A 19,859-nucleotide genomic window follows, 5' to 3' on the forward strand; every position below is an offset into this window, starting at 1 on the left:
TTGAACTCAAAACGAAACCTCAGGTACAAGGGTGGGTTGAACACTCCTTAGTCAACTGAGCTATTCATAACTTCATAAATTGACAAAGAAGATGGGCCAAAATGAAATACTCAAGTTCTTGGACCCCAATTGGCAAATATATTTTACAAAATATGCAATGACCCTGAGGCCAATATGAGAATAAGGTAAAATATGAAATGTCCGTATCACCCTCGTAAAGTACAAAATAGTAAGGGTATAATTGACTCTTTCGGCTTGCGCCATTCCTTCTCAGGTGAGGTTTACTAACACACGTGCGTGGTTGAAAAAGAAAGAGCAACCGCGCTGTTCGAGCAAGAGTAAAGCAAAGCGCGCGCACCGGCGGAGGCCCTCGGCGTTCTTCAGCAGCTCCGCCGCCGTAAAAATTGTGTATTTGGTCGATACTCTCGTATCCGAGCAATGGATTATTCGAGTTGCCCGTTCTGTGATTTGACAGTTCTGTCCGCCGAACTTGAAAGGTATTACAATATGCTGCAAATAAATTTAATCCCTTTTTTTTTGTGAATTTTTTATGTGGTTGAAATTGTAATGGTATGAATTCGAATTGCAGGCACGCCAACGGTCACTTTGAGGAGGTTGAGGATGATGAGGTCGATGAGCAACTGGCGAGGGATTTGGAGTTTGCCCAACAGCTTTCTCTCGCTCCTGCTTCACCTCCATCAGCCATGGTAGCTACTCTTCTACTTTCTGCCTATTACTTTTTTTCGGAATTGCTTTTGAAGTCTAAAGTGTTTTCTGACAATCAAAAGCGCTTATGACAGAAAAATTAAAACCATAGACTTATAGAAGCAATTAATAGTATAGCAGAAACACTTTGAGCATAAGTGATTCCTAAGGAAGCAGTCCTAAACGAGTACTTATTCCATGCTCATCGAAAGCATATAAGAAAAAAGAACAGATTTTTATTTGTTTTTCTTTGAAAAAATATTATTTATTTATTTATTTTATTCTTGTTATTTGTTGCTTAATCTGTAATCCGAAGCTCAGTCTACTGATTTATTGGTTTCGTATTGATACGCGCCGCAGAATAATCAAGCAATCGGTGAATTACCATGTTGGCAATGTGATGGAGACATTAGTATGGAGGAAAAAGTTTCTTGCTTGATTGCTTTACAGACTAGGACTACTTTCCACAAGATTGAAGGTGGCTTAATGGCATTGCTCAGAGGCTGTTTGGAGTTAGAACATGGAAATACAACCACTATTGTGTCCGGTTATATTGATCATTTTCAGAGCATTCAATCCGAGGACAAGGGGTGGGGTTGCGGGTGGCGTAACATCCAAATGCTTAGCTCCCACTTGCTTGTGCAGAGGCAAGAAGCTCGGGAGGTTTTGTTTGGTGGTTCAGGTTTTGTTCCTGATATCCCATCACTTCAAAGGTGGCTTGAGATTGCTTGGGAAAAGGGTTTTGATACACTTGGTTCTGATCATTTTGCTAACAACATTTATGGCTCAAGAAAATGGATTGGAGCTACTGAATGTGCTGCCCTTTTCCGTTCTTTTGGACTTAGAGCAAGGGTAGTGGATTTTGGTCCCAAGGAACTTGAAACATTTTATCCTTCTCTTCCTGGTTCAAGTCTTGGGAAAGAGGTAAAGAGAATACAGGATGGCGGAAAGAGGAAAGCAATCCAGGTTCGTGGCCCGATGGATAGGTATTTGTTGGTAAGGAATCATGATACTACTCAAGCAAGTTCCAGTGGACTTGAAAATTCAGGAGGTTCTAATATCCAGCTTGGTGACTCTATGGGTAGCACAAGTGATGAGATTTCGGGAAATAAGTTTACAAGGAAAAACAACGGTCGTCAGGTTCTCATTGATTGGATCTGGAACTACTTTTCTGACAATAATTTTACCAAATCTGGAAATCATCAGGTCATTGTCAGTGACAAAACGTAAGTTTTTTTTTTGTATTTTTCCTGTTTGGATCAGTAGCTGTAGTACCAAGAGAGCAAAATGCATTCAAGCACTATGTTTTATAATTTGTTCTAATTTGTAGAGGGATTTTTCGAGCAGACCCTTGTACTTCCAACATGATGGACATTCGAGAACGATTGTTGGGATTCAAGTCAAGCGTCAACATAATGGGATGCTCCAGCACAATCTCTTAATATTAGACCCTGGCCATGTAATTTCCCGCCTGTTTTTATGGATCCGTGGTGCATCTTGAAGTTATCATCCTTTATTTTGCAATACACTATTGAATACAATTTAATTTTCAATCTTGTGACACATAATTGCAGAGAACGGAAGATCTGGAAAGATCGCTTAGAGAAAAGGTAGGATGGCAGAAGTTTGTAAAAAGAGGGGTTCACACGCTGAAAAAGCCACAGTACCAGGTAATGACCATTTAAACCTTACATTTGCCTTTGGTTTTGATTACGCTCTGGGACTGGAGTTGATGTAACGGTTTTGTTCAGTTGTGCTATATCGATCCTGGAATTGCAAGCGGGGAGGAAAAGGAGTTGCTTAAGACAATGGAAAGCGTCTTTCTTGAATTCTAGAGGATCCTGTTGTACATTTGAGACCCGGATAGAAGGTTTTCGAGTCGTTTCTTGGCTAGAGGAACGGATAGTTCGCTTATATACGATGAGACGGGAAAGAGACAGATGAGATACATTTGGGATCAATGCAGCCTAAAAGAGAACTTTGACATTCACTGTTTTATGGTTTGCCTGCCCGAGCCTTCGAAAGACAATTTGATTTCTGAAGATATTGCAGTTGCAGTTTTTTTGTTGACTTGTTCTGTACAAATGGTCTTGACGAATGATAGATTGACTTTGAGGAAATGCGTTACTCTTAATAGCTTTTCTATGTGCAAGAGTGCTAGAGAGGTCAGGGATTCAGATCTTCCGACTCTTCAGCTGCTAGGGAGCTGTGATGTTTGGCCAGCTCGTAATCTGGGACATATTGGTTATTTGGTGGCCGACACAATCGGGCAGCATGGAAAGAGTGCTGGAGGGGTTGGGGATGCCTGGAAGATTTGGTGGCAGACACAATCACGTGGCATGTAAAACAGTCCGAAGATTTTCGACACCTAGAAATCGATTTTGTTTCCTGTTATTAGTTTTTATTAAGATATTTCACATACATGAACCAAAGACTTGCAGATGACTCAGGGCAAAAGACCTAGAGGAAAACCTAGAAATACTTGAAAATATACTATAAGCGAAATGGAATAAGCGAAGTTTTATGTACTTTGTAGTATTAAATAAAAAGGAAGGTGTCGTAGCTGTCGAGGACTAAATGCTTCTGAAACAATAATATACAACGCCAAATTGCCAAACAATTGTAGTGAAAAAATTAAGCCCAATAGCAGACAGTGCTACAACCCCTATAAAATAAAACCTCGGCCAAAAATTTCAGGATCTAAGAAAGCGGCGGCGACGATTTCCCCCGTCAAAAGCTTGTTCTACAATATACAAATGCCAAATTGCTAGACACACATACTTTCCCAAAACTCTGCCACAACATCGTAGGTTGCAACGGGATGCCGGTACCGAAGCCGGAACTGAACTTGCACAGCACCACCTCCCAGCTCATTTACTAGAAAATAGAGCATGACAAGTAATCCGCTTCCTATATGTGTTAACTCTTCCTTTTAAAGGGGTTCGATTGTCCCACTTTTTAGTCTCTCCATACGGGCTTGAAGTCCGGATAATGCCCTCTCATCCATGGGGTGAACCCCAATCTGGAGTGGGTTCTCTGATGCACGAGGAATCTGACCAGAGAGGCTCTGGTTTACGTTGTCATTCACATACATTAACGGCCTGGTTTCTTGATCCGAGTTCCCAGCAGCTGCGGCCAACTGCATGCTCTTCATCCTCTCTCTAATCGCATCCAAGGTTCCGTTGGTCACTGTAGGTTCCAAGATGAGTTCTAGTGTAAGGTCATTATAGTCGATAACAAAAACAAAAAAAAAGAATCAAAGGTGCAGGAGAAGAAAAAAGGTGAAAACATTAATACAATTACCTCCACCAATATATCTCTCATTCCTTTGGTCTACCAAAGAGTTTTCGGTGAGACCTCTGGCATTATTCAGCCTGTATTCTTCAGTATATGATGGCGGTAGATTAAAGCTAGTTGGTTCAGATTTCACATTTAATGATTTCGAATCAACCAAGGAATTCGTGTGTACAGGGGACAGGGGTGCAAATTCAGGTGAAGAAGCATTTAGAGTAGCTGGGGGAGGAGTTGGCATTGGCAAACTTGAAGGAGTCCTTCCAGCTGCGGCATTCTTCTCCATCTGTGACAAAGAACATGGTAATTTATTTCTGCGGCAATGAAACCTAATTTACTTTCTCAGGAATCATTAAATGTGTGCCAGCAAGAATATTTTGCCGGTGGTAATGATGATACTGACCTGCGCCAAACCATCTCTAATATATGTCCGGAAAGCCTCGCTAGCATTTTGGAGTTGAGAGAATATATCAACCTGAAATAAGTTTTACAAACTTCAGAAACAGAAGATTCATGCTGAGAAATCAATGGCTTGCCATGCAGGAGGCGAAATCCTAAATCACATCAATAATTCCTAAAGACTACTTACACACATTACTTACTCTTGGGTACAGTTGGGTTATGCGATATAGTTCATATAGACCAATGCTGCAAGTTTGCTTGTCACCAATCTTCTTGAATATGGCAGCAAGTTCTTGCTGAAAGTGAAACAGAACCAAAGAATGAGCATAAAAAAACATGACCATTTTACAGAGAGACTCGTAAACAGAACACTGAAATTGTGAGGAATAGCGAAGGAATTTACCGATAAGATTGATAAAGATAAACAAGGTTGCAATAATACCTTTAACTGTGCATCAGCAGAATGTGTGGCAGATGAAGGATTGTTGGCTGCTGAATCACCCCAATGAGTTTGGCCCCCAGACCCAGTTGACGTCAGCATCCTTGCCGCAGCTAATGTCTGCCAGACCGTAACAAAAAAAGGCAATTAAGGATAAATCATTGTCCCTGTATAAATAAAAGTGGGACTGAAGAATTCAATTATCACCTCAAGATTAAGATCAATGTAGGCAAGAATGATGGGCTGCGGTTTTACGTCTATAGGAACCATGGAAAGGTGACCTTTAATTGCAGCTCCACGAAGCTTCACAAGCTCATGCAGAACGGTCTTCACCATACGCAGTGGTTTGTCATCAGCACCGGCTCTACAATGATTTTATTTTTCACAAGTCAGGAGAGAATATCAGTGCATGAAAATGACCAGGACGGGATGAGACGGGGGATTTCAGGAATCTCTTTAAGAATACCTTCTCCTAATCTCTTCCATCCCTAAGTCTTGTAGGTATAAATGGATGCTTTGAAGGATACGGTCCAGTTCAACATCATATATTGTGCTTTGAAGAACCTGTGGAAGAGAATTGCTGATTTAAGAGAAACCCAAAGTTTATCGAACATAAAGATTATGAAATGGCAACAAACAAAATAAATACTTGATGTATACGTTGTGCTGATGTGCATGTGAGATATTTTTGTCACAGCTAACATGGCTCATGAAAAAAGAAGCTGGAAAGAAGGCCACGAATTTGGCAATACCTTTGTAAGTTTTATTAAACATTTGACAACCAGATCAGAGAACTTCTGATTTCTGGAAGCAAATGATTCATTGGATTCAGGTGATGGCCATCTTGAGGGATCTAAAGGACGTAAGAGGTTGATGAGAACAACAAAGGACGAAGTCCGATCTGCATTATCCTGCAAGAATAAAAATCATAGTCATAACTGATGTAACACCAACAATTAATATGGGGAAACCAATGCAATAACAAGTAGATCTTAACCAGAATCTTTAGCATCAAAACATTCAAGGCTTTCAGAAGTTGGCTGCCATCATCCATATGGGGAACCCTTTCATCCAAAAGCCACAGTAGAAGCTCAGTGATTAGACTGTCAAGAGTACTTTCCTTGACAGCATAAGCAAGTCTTTTATTTTGAAATGTCTGCAAAGAAGTCCAAAATATCAGAATGTTAGGAAAAAGGTTCGTAAAAGGTAATAATCTTTTACATAGTACATTTAGATCACATGAGCTTGAATGAAAACTAAGGCAAGAACTTGATGGCATGTTTACCTGCATAAGAGTGTTCAGGACATATTTACAAGACCTAGATGAAGCTCCCGTCAAACTGAAGTCAAAAGTCTTTGCTACCTTTTTGAAGAATAAAAGGAAAGAGAAATTTCAGTAAATACTAGGGTTTGATTAAAAGATGACAAGTCCAGATGGAGAAGCATCTACAATGAACTGTTACTCTACTTGCCTTATTTGCCAAGCAAGAAACCAGTCTATCTACATCACGCACTAGTTCATCCATAGCACTGCCTTCTGGATCATTAGTCGCCTGTGCCAACTCATGACACACTACTTTCATTCCTTCAACTGACTGCAGCACCAAAAACAAAAGGAAAAAGTGAAAAGTGGTTACAAGGAAATATGCATAAGAAAGAAGCAACTAAATTAAGATAAAACAACCTTGACCAGAGTCTACGTCCTTTTGATTATAAGAAAGAGATTGTTATCACATCCAAAAGAAAACAAACAAGATAAGTTGCATACCTGTTCAGGAGAACCCAAAGAAATGATATCCAAAGCTTCATTCCAGTCTGTTGGGCCATTGGCCCCAGTGAGTACATGGGGTGGCATCAGTTGCCTCTCCAAGTGAGGCTCAGGATGGCCATAGTTTCTCCTAGAAGAAAAATATCAACATATCCCACCAAAATTAGATAAATAATTACACTAGAAAACTAGATGTATTTGTACAAAATAAAGGTATATAAAAAAAAAATTGAAAATTTTGTGTATACCCAGAAAGCATTGGACCAGAAACAGATCGAGCAACCTCCCCACTTTGCTCTGCTACATCAGGCCTAATAACAAATATAAAAAGATTTAAGTTTACACGACTTCTATTAAGCAATCGACTGGGGTCAGGTCATGCGACAAATTTTTTCACACATTTTAAACACTTTTAAAGGGTTAACACTGCATCTGACTTGCACGTTCATTTACTAATTTAATTTCAAACAAAATATTGATGTCTCTTGGAAACACAAAACTGAAACCGTTTCATCTCAGTCTTATACCTTTAAGTTTATTTTGGGGTACGATTTCAAAGAGTACAAGAAACCATTAACACTTCAGGAAAGTTGGAAAAACATTATTTATAGTGAATTTTCATTAAAACAATCTGATATCCAAAATCAGCTTCAGACCTGCAATCTTAGGAGTGTTGATTTGAATACTGATTTTTCGTGTCTAGTAAAGAATGCTTTCGTTTCTTCTTTTTTTTTTCTTTTTTTTTTTTTTGGTACTTTACCCTTGAAAATTGAAAGTTGAGCATTAAAATGCTTTTTTTCTTTTTGGTAATATTTGACATTGGATTTGAAAGAGCAAACTGCAAATTTAGAACATATGACATCTAATCTCAGTTTGAGGTTCTCATCTCACATGAATCTGCCGATCTTCACTTCTTTTGGAATTTATATGAGAGAGAGAGAGAGAGAGCGAGAGAGAGTTAAACTTTCTTGAAAAAATAAAATAGATGTACTGTTCAGATGATGCAATCTCCACCATCCAAAGTCTTCGAGTCCAATGAGATAAAAAGTGAGTTCAAATGTGTCCCTTTGACCAGACCCTGAACTAATCCATTACTTGTAACCCTAAAACCTAAAGATATAATTTATGGCAGTAGCAGTTCATGCAATTTAGTCAAAGTTTCGTATCCAAAACGAAGGCTTCCTAATCTGCTGTGTCCATATTTTTAAGTTTAACTGAACAGATAAGTGATTTATGCATTCTCTTTAAGGAACTATGTAACTACTCTATCTTCTCTTAGTGTGCAAAAGTCATAGCAAAAGCACATACCCAATTTCCCTGACAGAACGCCTCAGAGAAGCCCTGGCTTCGCCAGGCTTTCCTTCCTTCCTTTTCTCCATTTCTCGAACCTGAAAAGAATTATTCTGATTAACAGAAAACAAAATAAATCACACAATACATGAACTTAATGAGACATAAAGATATACTGACCTTCCACTTAAATCGATCATCTAGCATGCTTTTCTGAGCATCTGTTAACTTTCCAACATATCTCCATATGTCCTCACCTAAGGAAAGGATAAAAAGTTTGCTTGATGAGAGAACATATCACGTTGGTAAATAACCTTGGGCACATATTAAACATTAGTTTAGAATTACGGCCAACAACTTTAGCTCATTATGTGGCATCATGACATACCAAGAATCTTATAACCAGTAGCTAGCGTATTTAAAGCAGCTTTCCTAATTTCACCATCTCTTTCTGCTGTCAAGCTCGCAACAATTTGCAAAGACTTCAGTTGTCCACTAATCTGCCAGAAAGAAGTAGACTTAAGTATCCTGTAACACAATTAAGTATAATGTACCGTATAAACAATTGTATCTAAAACATACAAGTACGCACAGGCTTACCTCAGCTACGTGGTGATCAATCAAATATCCAACAAGATCAGCACACTCAATTCGAGTACGGTTGTTCTTAGAACGTAATCCCTCCAAAATATAAGGGAAGCTTTTTGCAGCAGTATATGCCTGCACAATTTGTTTGGTCAACTCCCGCATTTTTTCTCGTACTTTCTCAATGTTATGCCCGAGCTGCAGCACAAGATTCAGCATTTCTGTTAGCAAAACTCCATTCAAGCCTTCTACTAAATACAAAAATATTCAGTTCTTCCAAGGTGTGGCAATAAAAATAGAAACCTTCTCTATCAAGCATGGAAAAAATATGGCCGCTTCTGATTCAGTCAACATGTACGCCTCATCCCTAAATGTATCAAAAAGGTCTGGCAGAAATTCCAGCACCTGTAAATCAGAGCATACGTGGTTAGAACAAAACACCCAGGAAACCGTAACACTTAAAAAGCAAGGAAATAAGAGTGAATGAAAACAAAGAGACCGCACCTTTAACAGGCATGTTGTGTTCGATTTACAAAATTGTAAAACAAACCACCTCAGCAGTATATCCAATACTTCAATAATTTCCTTTTTAATGGTTGGAAGCGCCTGGAATGCATACACAAGAACATGGGTCAAACTAAGCAGGCATATTCGATACAAATAGAGATGCTAGGAATAGCAGAAATATACCTTCTGTAGTATCTCAAGCCCATCAACTTGTTTCTTAAAATCTGTAGAAAGAAGCCGCCTATGCACATCCTCTCTAAAGTACTTCGTCATATCATTCTGCATGTAATGCACGAGTAAAATACTTTTCATAAATGCAATGACAATGGAAAACACAAGGAATTGTTCTGTGAAATCTGTAAAAGTACAAACCTCAAGATCTTGAATCTGTTCTATCCGTGGCTCTTCAAACTTAAACTTTTTAGCTACCAATCGCTCTCTATCCTCCTGCAGTTCAAATATCCATTCATCAATAGACTCAAGATTAGCAAACAAGTTCAATTTCCATGCTATTGTCATATGTACCTTAATTGAATCTTTAACATTTATCAAGGCCTGTGACTGGACAGCTATATCTTGGATTGACAGCATGGAATTTGATCCCTTTGTGGGAATGGTCCTCTTTGCAATTCAAAGGACAATCAATTAATATGATCATAACATCTAAAAAAAAGTTGTTATCAACTACACAAGAGGGACGTACTGCAGTAGCTTTGGCTCCATGCTTCAGAACTCCATTGGAAGCAGACTTTCCAGCCTTTGAAATGCTTTTGGAAGTTGGGGCTGTCGGTATTGCTTTGGCCGACTCAAAAGATTCTAAGAGGAAACCATTCAAATTGGTTGATTAGTTTAATGCATTACAAGCAAAAACACCAGAGCTAAGAATTTGACAAACACACCTTTAAAAGATGCATGAGGATTCAATCGTTCAACAAGAGCTAAAGTTGGCCCATGAATATCTCTCAAAATCTTCACAACCTAAACCAGTAATATAAACAAATAAATGAGAAGATATCAATCAATCGAAATGTGAAAAGGAATAAAAAAAGGTTAACCATAGTTGTCTAGCACACTTACCGTTTCATGCCCACTAACTCTCAAAATTTCAGAAACGCATGTCTCTGCTGCTTTACGAACATCTGAGGATTTATCCTATAAAAGATTCCAGACATCCAAGTTATTTCAAAAGCGAGTAATATATGAATAAACTTAAGCGTACATATATGTACTAGCATATATACATACACATTTGTGTGTCCGTGTCAGAGTGTGTCTGTTACTTAAGCTTTTTACATCATTGTAAGATTTTTTTCAATGTGTGCTTTGATGGATAGACAGGGTTAAAATAAATAAGAAAAGAATTTCTTATGATAATCAATTACAATTTACCGTCAAAGCAGAGGAAGCTGGTTTCAGAAGATGAGCAGCATCAGAGAAATCACTTAACCCAGAAAGCTGTCTTGTCAACCATTCAAAAAGATCTTTCCGCCCTTCTGCACCAAGCTTGGTGTCTGATATAGCTGCTGTAATATAAGGAACCTACAACAACATACTGTTACACTACTTGACATGAGACTCAAATTTCAAATCACGAATAGAGATAAAGGACGGTCACCATTTTATCAAGATGAACAGCAGAGAGCCATGAGTCTAACGCAGTTAAAGTGCATTCTCTCATATGCTTCTTATTGTCTCCTAGACATTTCAAAACATCCGACAGAATGCCCTGCAATTCATGCAAAAGTTGAACTGTATTAAAAACAACAGAACAGATATTTCACGTAAGTAGTTGTCAAATTGGAATTTGGATATAAACAAACCTTGCTGAACTTTTCTACTGGTGCGCCCATTGCAGATGCAACATTACCAACAACCGTTAAGGTTGCAGCGACCAAGTTCTTGTTGCTATCATATAAGCGCCCCCTTAAGGCACCAAATAACTCCGCTGGCAGTCAAACAATAAACAAGTTATCAAGAAATTGAATGGCGACTATTCTGTAGGTAACAATAAAATATATTGTTTGTACCCGTTCCAGTTGGCTGGATGCGCTTATTAGCTTCTTCTAAAATTTTATTGACAGCTTCTATTGACTCCAAGCGAACCTGGAAGATGGAAAAATAACACACTCAATATAGCTTCTAACAAATGACAACTTTCTTAAAACAACCATTAAAAACAGCATACAGACATAACATAATTCGAAAACAAGACCTTCCAATCAGGACTCTCCAAACTCTTCAGCAGCGTAGGGGTGACCTTTCCACTAATATCTTCACGTGGAAGGCCATCTAACCCGCCAACAGAGACAGATGAAGTAGATTCCGTTGCCCTAACACTTCTCTTCAGAACCACAGAAGCACCCTGGAAAATAATAAAAGACATGAGTTGCTAATAAACAAGAAAGACTGATGTATGCAAACTTTGACTATCATAAGGAATACCTCAAATGGATTCTTTTCATACTCTGCATCCAGTGCACTGAGTAGTGCAGGTTTAACATCAGTAAGAAACCCTTTAATATCTGAAACATAGAGGTAATCTTAGAAGTGCCGAAATGAAGATGAAGTATGGAGCATCCCAACTAAAAAGACTATTCACCTGGACCAACAAATTTATGTATAGCACCCAAAAGCTTAATAGTAGAGTTCCTAGTGGCAGCAGCACTGGACTGCAGTCCAGTTTCTTTACAAAAATTGATCAAATCCTGTAAAACATATTATCCTCTTCATGTAAAATACTAAGTACTAATTGATGACTGGAACAGATGAAAGAAAACAAAATCGGCTAAATCGGAACAGAATCCAAAAACCTTAAGTTTCACATGTGCGACACCAAAGTCTTCAACTGCTGAAACCATCCACAATACTCCCTCGCTGAGAACCTTAGGGTTCTTGTGCTCTTTCATAATTTTGTAAAGCTACAATAAGCAGAAATACCAATCAATCATTGGAAAACGAGCAATATATAGTGCATGCTCATGGGTATAAGATTAAGCATCCTTGCTTTCAGGAAAAACAGAAGGCATTCAGAAAAATGATGGCTAGTAGAAGAATCACATCTAAACTTACTCTTTCAAAAATTAATCCTGGACCTATGGCTTCAGAAAATGCAGTGAGGCACTTCATGGCATGAGTCCGGGTCTTGATATCTGCAACCCGTTCACTAATACCTGTCAAAGTGCATAACACCATTAGAAGCGAGATTTGACAACCATACATGTTCATCCACAGCAACAACCTGAAGAGAGACAGAAAGCAAACCAAGCTCCAATCCTGATGTCTGATCTAAATTAAAATAAAAACTCACCCAGAAGACAAAGTACTACACATTTCTTAGGAAACTTCTTCGCAGTGGACGCCATATAGGTAATAACTTCAATAACCTGTTGCTGAACCTGCATTACTCAAAATACGCGTCTTAATAAATTTTACACCAAAACACTAATAAGAGAGAAAAACAAGCAAGATCTTATTAAACCTGCCTAACAAAATATTCAAAGCATAAATACCTGAACATTTTTTTCACTCCAACCAGGGACAGCACAAAGTAAACGAACTAAAATCTCAATTGAATGGTCAATGTCCTGTAAACCTTCGACTTGCTGTTTAAATGAGGATATGGCTGCAACAATACATTCAACCAGAATATTGCACGGATATCAACCGTGTCAATCGACCACCAAAGACAAAAGGCAAACACATTAATCAACAACAGAACAGAGAAAAAAAAAATAGTTTACCATTGAAGAAACTACTAAATATACATACAACACAATGGAAAAAAAATTCATGAGATGTCTGAATATAAACTCTAAAGTATTGTATCAATTTATGCTGCTCAAAAGGAAATCGTCCTAGCATCAATGAAGAAAAATCTAAACAAAAAATAGGCATGGGTACCGGTCATGGTAGTTTTCCTTCTAGCAATACAACTCATCAGCATAACAATAGTACAAAAAGCTAAAATGGGAAAACCGCATAGCTTTGGTACCTTGATTGTGACGTCAATTCATACCAGCAGAAGAAATTGTTAGAAGGTCAAAATATTACTTAATCTAATACTAGGAATACATACTATACATTTTGACATGCAAATATTCACAATGCACCCATAAGCAGATCTTAAACAATCAACGATGGCTTAAAATAAATATGTGTTAGTATAACCATATCTATGGATGAAATTTTTCAGAAACATGAGGCATAAGCTTTTATTGTCATAATATTAACACTGATGAATAAGCATCATCACCAACCTTCAAGCCGTTCTTTCCATGCACTACTCTTTAATTGAGAGACGGTATCTTCTTGTATAAGAGAACCTAATCTGCTTTCAATCTCTTCAAGACTCATATCACCTGGCTGTAACATTTCACAACCAAAGGTGCGGTCAAGAAAACATCTTTAATAATGTTACTAGGAAAATAACCAAAGAGCATAATAGCCAAAAATTAAGTACCTCAACATCTTCAGGTATTTCAATTAACTTAGAAGCTTTTGGCTGCACAGTTGCATCTCCTTTCTTACTGCCACCCGATTTAACAGATCCCCCTTTTTTTGCAGGCTAATAACAATATCAATGTGTCAACCATGAAACATGATGATGATAATAAATCCAAAATAATTTCAAAAAAGTAACCACAGATTAAAAATTTAGAGCTAAAATGAACTCACAGCTGCCTGAACAGGCCTCTTCCCACTAAGCATGCTTGCAGCTGACCTTCGAACAAATGAACTGTCTGTAGTCTGCATACAATTTAGTCAACATAAAACCTTTACGATCAAAGATAGTCTGGTATCCAGAATGGTAATCTAACAATGCAAAATATGTAACAGGATCATATCTATTTATATGAGCAAAAAGACAGTAGGAGAATAGAAGGGATTCTAACAACCAATCTGTAGCGTGTAATGTAAACCCTATACTGAAAGACAAGAAGGAACCTACCTCCAACGAGGGTGCAGTCACACCAGAGCTTTGGGCTGCAGTTGGCATATGAGGTGTAGAGCAAAGTGAGAAATTAAAAAACTTTGAATACTCAGAGAAACAGTCATTAGAAGCACCAAAAAGGAAAATGAACCTGAGCTCGCAGTAGTGGATGCATCACCTTCAGAACCCATAATCATTTCAGAGAGCTTCTTTCTTCTGACATCATCAAGTTTCTCAAGTGACCTTTCCAAGGGCCTCATACCAACCATCTAAAGAAAATGGACATGGGAGACATGAAATTAATATGTCAGTATTTACCATCCAAAGCCTAAGACACAAACCTTAAACCAGTTTACTGCATTGAACATACTACCTTAGCTATTGCTGCCAAAGCTGAAAAGGATGCATCCCTCACATCTGGGGTTCCATCGTTGAGGCACTACAAGGTCCAGATTGTTTTGTTTCAGCCATTGCATGCAATTACAAATTTGAAAGTACAAATAGCAAAATATAGTTTAAACCCTGCGAAACGAAATTGTTGTTCTAATAGGTTTGCAACTATACCCATTCTTATATTTAATAATGTATCCCATAGGACTGGTTTTGAGGACTGTTCTGGATTGGCCCAAACAAATAAAAAAGACGTGAACTTTCAACCCCCATGCAATAAATAGAGAGTTTTTTCTAACCTTTTTTTTTTTGTACATATATGGAAGCATTGAGCACATAATATTCATATTATAAAACATTACAAAATATTTGAACGAAAAACAAGAAAAAAAAAAACAGTAGACATCAAGGCAAACACTGACCTCCATTAATATAGGAACGTAATCCTTGTGCAACTTTAAAACAACAGCCTTGTTGCTTGTTTCAATACAAAATGTCACCCAGTTCAAAGTCAATGAACGCACAAGTGGTACTTTATTTTTTACTGCTGTCTTAATATCTACAATAAAAAGCATTCATCAAACATTAACGTCAAAAACTGCCTAACCAGAGAATTACATCTTGCCCTCACATAAACAGTTAAATAAGACAATATTCAATACCAAGAAACGATAGATGACGTCAGTGCATACAAATAAAATTCACAAAGTGAAAATGATGCATAAATTACTGACTAAAACATAAAACCTGCCTTCAACAATGTCAATGAGATTTAAGCAGCCAGCTGTATGCATTGCTTGAAGAGCTTGTGAGAGTGCCTCAGTCATAGTTGGCTTTTTTTCTTTCAATTTTTCCTATGCAAAACAAAAAGGAAAGATAAGTATTGAATCATAAATCTCTTCGAAACATTATAGATGATGTAGTGTAAAAATAAACTTCATAAGCTAAATCCTCAGGTTGTGTTTGGAGGAGAGATTTGCAAGTACCAAGGGATTTGCAGTGTTTGTAGATACAATGCATTAAAAGGGATTTCCAAAAGAGTACTTGAAAGAAGTCATTTGTAAATCCCTTGATTAAGTCTTTTGTAATGTGTTTCTCCAAAACCCCTTGGTACTTGTTAATCCCTCATCCCAACATGGCTAAACCCTCATGCAGTGCAATCTAAATCCCTCTAACAAATTTATCCAAAACCCCTTTGTACTTGCAAATCCTTCGTCCAAACATAGCCTCAGTGAAATAAATTAATCAAGACGAAAAATTGTTTGCCCAAAACCATCAGAAGGAAAGGTAATGGAGCATGCCTACATGCAGAATAAAGCTTTCCACTTCAAAACATCAAAGCAGGCATGGCAAATCAAGAGAGAAAAATATAAACAACTACTTCAAATGCAAAGCCTTAACTTAAAACTGAAAAATAATCAAATATAGACAATAGTCATGGCAGCAGAAGTAACTTGCTCTGGGATACCTCATACATAGTCGGATTGTTTTAGAATATAGTTCAACATTAAAATAACAATGAACCTTCAAAAGGGTATAGCAATAAACTTACAAGTAAACCTGGCAATAGAAATCGTGAACTCCCAGAAAAATGAGTTCTTAGACCCTTAGCAAGATTACCAATAGCTTGAATAGCTTCAACTGCAACAGCTATGTTCACATCTGTTATAAGCTGCAGGAGAAATATATTTCACTGAGAGAAATGAATTGGACAGAGAACAATGTTGAAGTGAGCACAAAAATACTTGTTTCAACTAAAATACATAAAAATACCTTCTTTAATGTCCGACAGATTTCTGTAAAATCGCCGGGGGCAATTCTTTTAGTTGAAGCAAGCTTGGTTAACTCTGCAACAGCCTCCTTTCGTTCTGACCACTTTGTAGCTTTCTAGAACATAGTGAAAATATTGACAACAATAAGCAGCGAGAACAAAGCATGCATAACTTAAAAGGATAAACTGTGTATAAGATCACCTTTTCTGGTGAAAGTAATATCAAATCCACATCCACTATGGAAACAAGTAATTCACATCCACTAAGAAACAAAAAAAAACTGTATTTTAAGATAGAGAGATAACACTGACCACTCCATCCCAAAATCCAGACTTCTCCAGAGGAGTCAATATATCAACAGGATCAACAAGCTCATATTCATCTATTTCCTGAGGAGCTGACAATCACATATAAAATTCAGATAAGATTGATAAAATATGTAAGCATAAGTGATAAATACTGGCACAGCAATGTCTAAAGCCTAACATATGTAAGTATAAGAGATAAATACTGGCGCAGCAATGTCTAAAGCCTAACATATGTAAGTATAAGAGATAAATAGTGGCACTGCTGTTAAATGTGTTTTTAAGATACATTCGGAAAAGATTGATAAAAAATATGTAAGCATAAATGATAAAATAGTGGCACTGCAATGTCTAAAGCCTAACAGATAAAATTACTTTCTCTCACTGCAACAAGATCTACATAATCTACTCAAATATCATTTGCGAAATGGAAAAGCATCTATAAGTCCCAAGAGTCAATCAGATACCATCTGCTACAGATTCCTCCGAAGGACTAGGACCAACTACTTCAGAAACAGATTCCCTTTCTGGCTCCTTGTCTTGCTCCGATCTAATAAATACAATTAAGATAATCGATTATAAGTTAGAGCCACATACATGTGTCCTGCCTACAGTTAAAAACACATTTAACAGCAGACTTTTCACCTGATTTTGCGAGATGCCCTGGCTATCCCTGTAACATTTACAAGCTCAGCCTCCAACTCTTTTTTCTTCAATGAAAAAAGGGGGCAATAGAGTTATTCGTTTTGCCAAGAAAAAATGAACAGAAAGTTACTTGCAACATATACAAATATTTATCACACCATTGTATCCCTCATCTTCTCAAACAATATCGATTTAACAGGGTCTTTTCCTATCCAACGGCAAAGCTCAAGAGTAAGCCCTTTGGAACATGCACGAACATTTTGATCTTGATGGTCAAATAGTTCAGGAAGCATCTTCAAAATCCTTTTCGGAGGAACAACTTTTGCGCCAAATTCACTATTACAGTGAGTAATATTATAAACCAGTTAGAAAAACAAGTAGAAGAATATATAACTAGTTTTCAGAAAAGAAATCTCTGTGGAAAACCTTAAAGCCTGAAACATGACATCAATTGCAGGCACAACAGCTTTGGAAACTTTGTTTTTTATTGCCTTCTCCATAGCATCCTACAATAAACCAAACCATTGTAAAGGTCAACAACATTCTTCATCAAACACAGCAGACAGAAATAAACAAAATGGTTATAAACCAACAGCACTAATCCTAAACTACTTCCATTCCATGTAATTGCCTTCCATCACTCTTTTCTCACTTGTTTTCAATTGTTGTAAACACCAAAGAAACAACTAACTCTGGTATATAGATGCCTGACTTAATTTACATAACGTGGCTCCAACCCAACAAGACACCCTCCCTCTCTCCCTTCCTTTCTCTCACCAAAAGTCCACGTATGCCTACATATGAACCAGGAGTAAAGCGAAATAGCAATGGCCTCATTCTATTACATTTAGAATGCCCACTGCTGCCAAGTTTAAATCTTTACATTTAGCTCATATGTCTATATTTGACAAGTCCTTCATGCCAAGACCAAAACTCAGAAATAACTACTGGGACTAATCAAACGGAAACAGCCACCAACACTTCACAACTTACTGCAACTGCTACTAATACTACATTATATGAGAGTTCACTTGAAAACTATCACAATTAAAAATAAAAAAAAGGCACTCCAGTCTACACTGGAGCAAATTACCATGTAAACAAGCAAACCAAAAAACATAACTTACCAAGAAAGCGTCCACGGCCTCCAATTCAACCCAAAGCATAAATGCAGCTTGAGCCTTTTCCACCGTCTTCGGCCTGCCAGTGAGGCATTTGGCCACAATGGCATCACAAACTTCCTTGGCATATCTGCAGCACACAAACTTTAAATTAGCAATTCGATCAAAGGCTTGTAACAAAACAAGTTAAAAAACAAAAACAATTAGGATAAACTAAACCTTCCAGCATCAGCATCCGCAGCTCGTAAAAATGCAATCAAGGCATCGAGCGCCTTCTCTTGCACGGGCGAATTGGAATCCGCCAGAGTCTTCCTAAAAAGCGGACCTAACCAAAAAAAACAACACACACAAAAACTAAATTATAACCACGCCAAAATGCAAATGCAGAGGAAGATTGGTCACCACCAGTATCCAAAAACTGAAAAAATTAAATTAAACAAAAACACACAAAACTCACCATCCCCAAGTGCAATTTCTTACCAAATTCACGAAGGCGAGAGTCTTTGGGATCGGCGATGGAGTCGCAGAGAGCGGCCAAGTCAATGTTGGCCTCGTTCCTCACCTTCCAGTTCTTGTGGAAGAGCCGATCGTCCCACGGCAGTTTCTTCGCCTCCTTGAGCAATTTCTCCTCCTCCGACATTTCTCAAATCAAAAAAATGGAAAAATCGCCGTGCCCTAAGTATCTGATCTGCACAAATGCAAATGCAGAGCGTGCAGGGGCAGATCGGGATCCAGAATTTTTGGAAAAGCAATTCGGAATACAAAACCTAATTTTGTTGACAGAAAGGGATTGTAACCATAGAGTGTTGGGCAAGAGAGAGAGAGCTCAATCGAGGAGAGAGAGAAAATGACGCACTGTTGCTGGTTTGGCTTTATTTAGACGGCAGAAATTATTTTCTCTCTTATTTTTTAACTTTTCAAAATTTCTCTCTTATTTTTTAACTTTTCAAAATTTCTCTCCGTTGACGAGTGATGGCGTTTAAACCGTCCGATTGAAGTTGCCCGCGATTTCGACCTTTTATTTCAAATTAAAGGCCGGCCTTGCGGGAGATCCACGCGATGGAGTTGCGAGCGCGTCGCAGTGGATTGTAGTCCGGTGCGTGTGATGTCGTTTTCGCTTTTTCGAGCCTCTTAACGACACAAGAGCGTTCATGAGTCACCCCCACATTGAAACCGTGGGCACCATATTGCGTTTTACCGCGCGGAAAGCAATTATGTAAATACACTCCAGTGTGTTAGACCAAACCATCTTGGCTATTTGCCACATTTTCCCACTAATTTTTCCCCCCTCTAAACCCAACTCAACTCAAGTTAAATCTTTAGGCTAAAAGCCAAATGCCAAACCAAGATCAAATACTCTCCAAGAAATAGCCTAAAAATGCGTGGACTCACCTAAAGGGAGCCCACTCTTAGCCCGATCATGGGCCCAACTCGCCCCACGCGGGTTGAGGCCTTCAGCGCCCGACAGGGTGTTGGCCACCATCTTGAGTCCAACGGCTCTTTTTATCATTTGACGGCTGGTCCAATGGTCCAGATTCAAATTTTGTTTTTTTTTTAAATGTAATTTTAAAATACATTGAATTCAACGGCTGAGATCGAATATAATCAAATCTAACGGTAAAAAAAATATCTAACAGCCCAAATTTAAATCCAACGACTAAAATAATTAAATTTTTTTATTTAACTCAAAATTCACCTAAAGACTCTTT

General features: G+C 38.0%; 2 protein-coding genes across 4 annotated transcripts; one reads left to right on the top strand and one right to left on the bottom strand.

Annotated features, from left to right (window-relative positions):
* Positions 1-290: 290 nt before the first annotated feature.
* Positions 291-2,616, top strand: LOC103951541 (zinc finger-containing ubiquitin peptidase 1). Of its 2 annotated transcripts, none has more exons than XR_001953504.2 (6): positions 291-497; positions 590-707; positions 1,066-1,931; positions 2,036-2,164; positions 2,280-2,375; positions 2,457-2,503. XR_001953504.2 is itself a non-coding variant. In XM_009362952.3 (6 exons), the coding sequence occupies exons 1-6, from the start codon at positions 439-441 to the stop codon at positions 2,538-2,540; spliced, it is 1,335 nt and encodes a 444-aa protein (XP_009361227.2). In that variant the 5' UTR covers positions 293-438; the 3' UTR covers positions 2,541-2,616. The 2 variants fall into 2 exon arrangements, 1 of the variants encoding a protein (XP_009361227.2); XM_009362952.3 differs by having other exon boundaries at positions 293-497; positions 2,053-2,164; positions 2,457-2,616.
* A 599-nt stretch (positions 2,617-3,215) lies between these two features.
* Positions 3,216-18,995, bottom strand: LOC103951540 (protein MOR1). 2 transcript variants are annotated; one of them, XM_048565577.1, is made up of 54 exons: positions 18,631-18,995; positions 18,370-18,475; positions 18,157-18,280; positions 17,456-17,535; positions 17,188-17,365; positions 17,030-17,094; positions 16,852-16,934; positions 16,391-16,476; positions 16,081-16,194; positions 15,860-15,979; positions 15,059-15,161; positions 14,730-14,866; positions 14,291-14,356; positions 14,096-14,186; positions 13,936-13,970; positions 13,662-13,733; positions 13,447-13,551; positions 13,244-13,349; positions 12,497-12,609; positions 12,295-12,382; positions 12,057-12,157; positions 11,798-11,905; positions 11,587-11,692; positions 11,430-11,509; positions 11,200-11,349; positions 11,015-11,090; positions 10,808-10,932; positions 10,603-10,713; positions 10,377-10,526; positions 10,065-10,139; positions 9,887-9,965; positions 9,691-9,803; positions 9,513-9,608; positions 9,360-9,434; positions 9,171-9,266; positions 8,985-9,086; positions 8,784-8,885; positions 8,496-8,678; positions 8,284-8,395; positions 8,076-8,152; positions 7,914-7,993; positions 6,854-6,916; positions 6,606-6,735; positions 6,310-6,432; positions 6,123-6,200; positions 5,835-5,993; positions 5,590-5,748; positions 5,304-5,401; positions 5,045-5,201; positions 4,841-4,957; positions 4,599-4,694; positions 4,400-4,471; positions 4,009-4,282; positions 3,216-3,894 (listed from the first exon to the last, which is right to left on the bottom strand). In XM_048565577.1, the coding sequence occupies exons 1-54, from the start codon at positions 18,788-18,790 to the stop codon at positions 3,638-3,640; spliced, it is 6,012 nt and encodes a 2,003-aa protein (XP_048421534.1). In that variant the 5' UTR covers positions 18,791-18,995; the 3' UTR covers positions 3,216-3,637. The 2 variants fall into 2 exon arrangements, with proteins under 2 accessions (XP_048421534.1, XP_009361226.2); XM_009362951.3 differs by having other exon boundaries at positions 14,069-14,186.
* Positions 18,996-19,859: the final 864 nt, after the last annotated feature.

The sequence above is a fragment of a genome, unplaced genomic scaffold (genome assembly GCF_019419815.1).
Source record: "Pyrus x bretschneideri cultivar Hongxiangsu unplaced genomic scaffold, Pyrus_bretschneideri_v1 Contig4, whole genome shotgun sequence".
Classification (NCBI taxonomy): domain Eukaryota; kingdom Viridiplantae; phylum Streptophyta; class Magnoliopsida; order Rosales; family Rosaceae; genus Pyrus; species Pyrus x bretschneideri.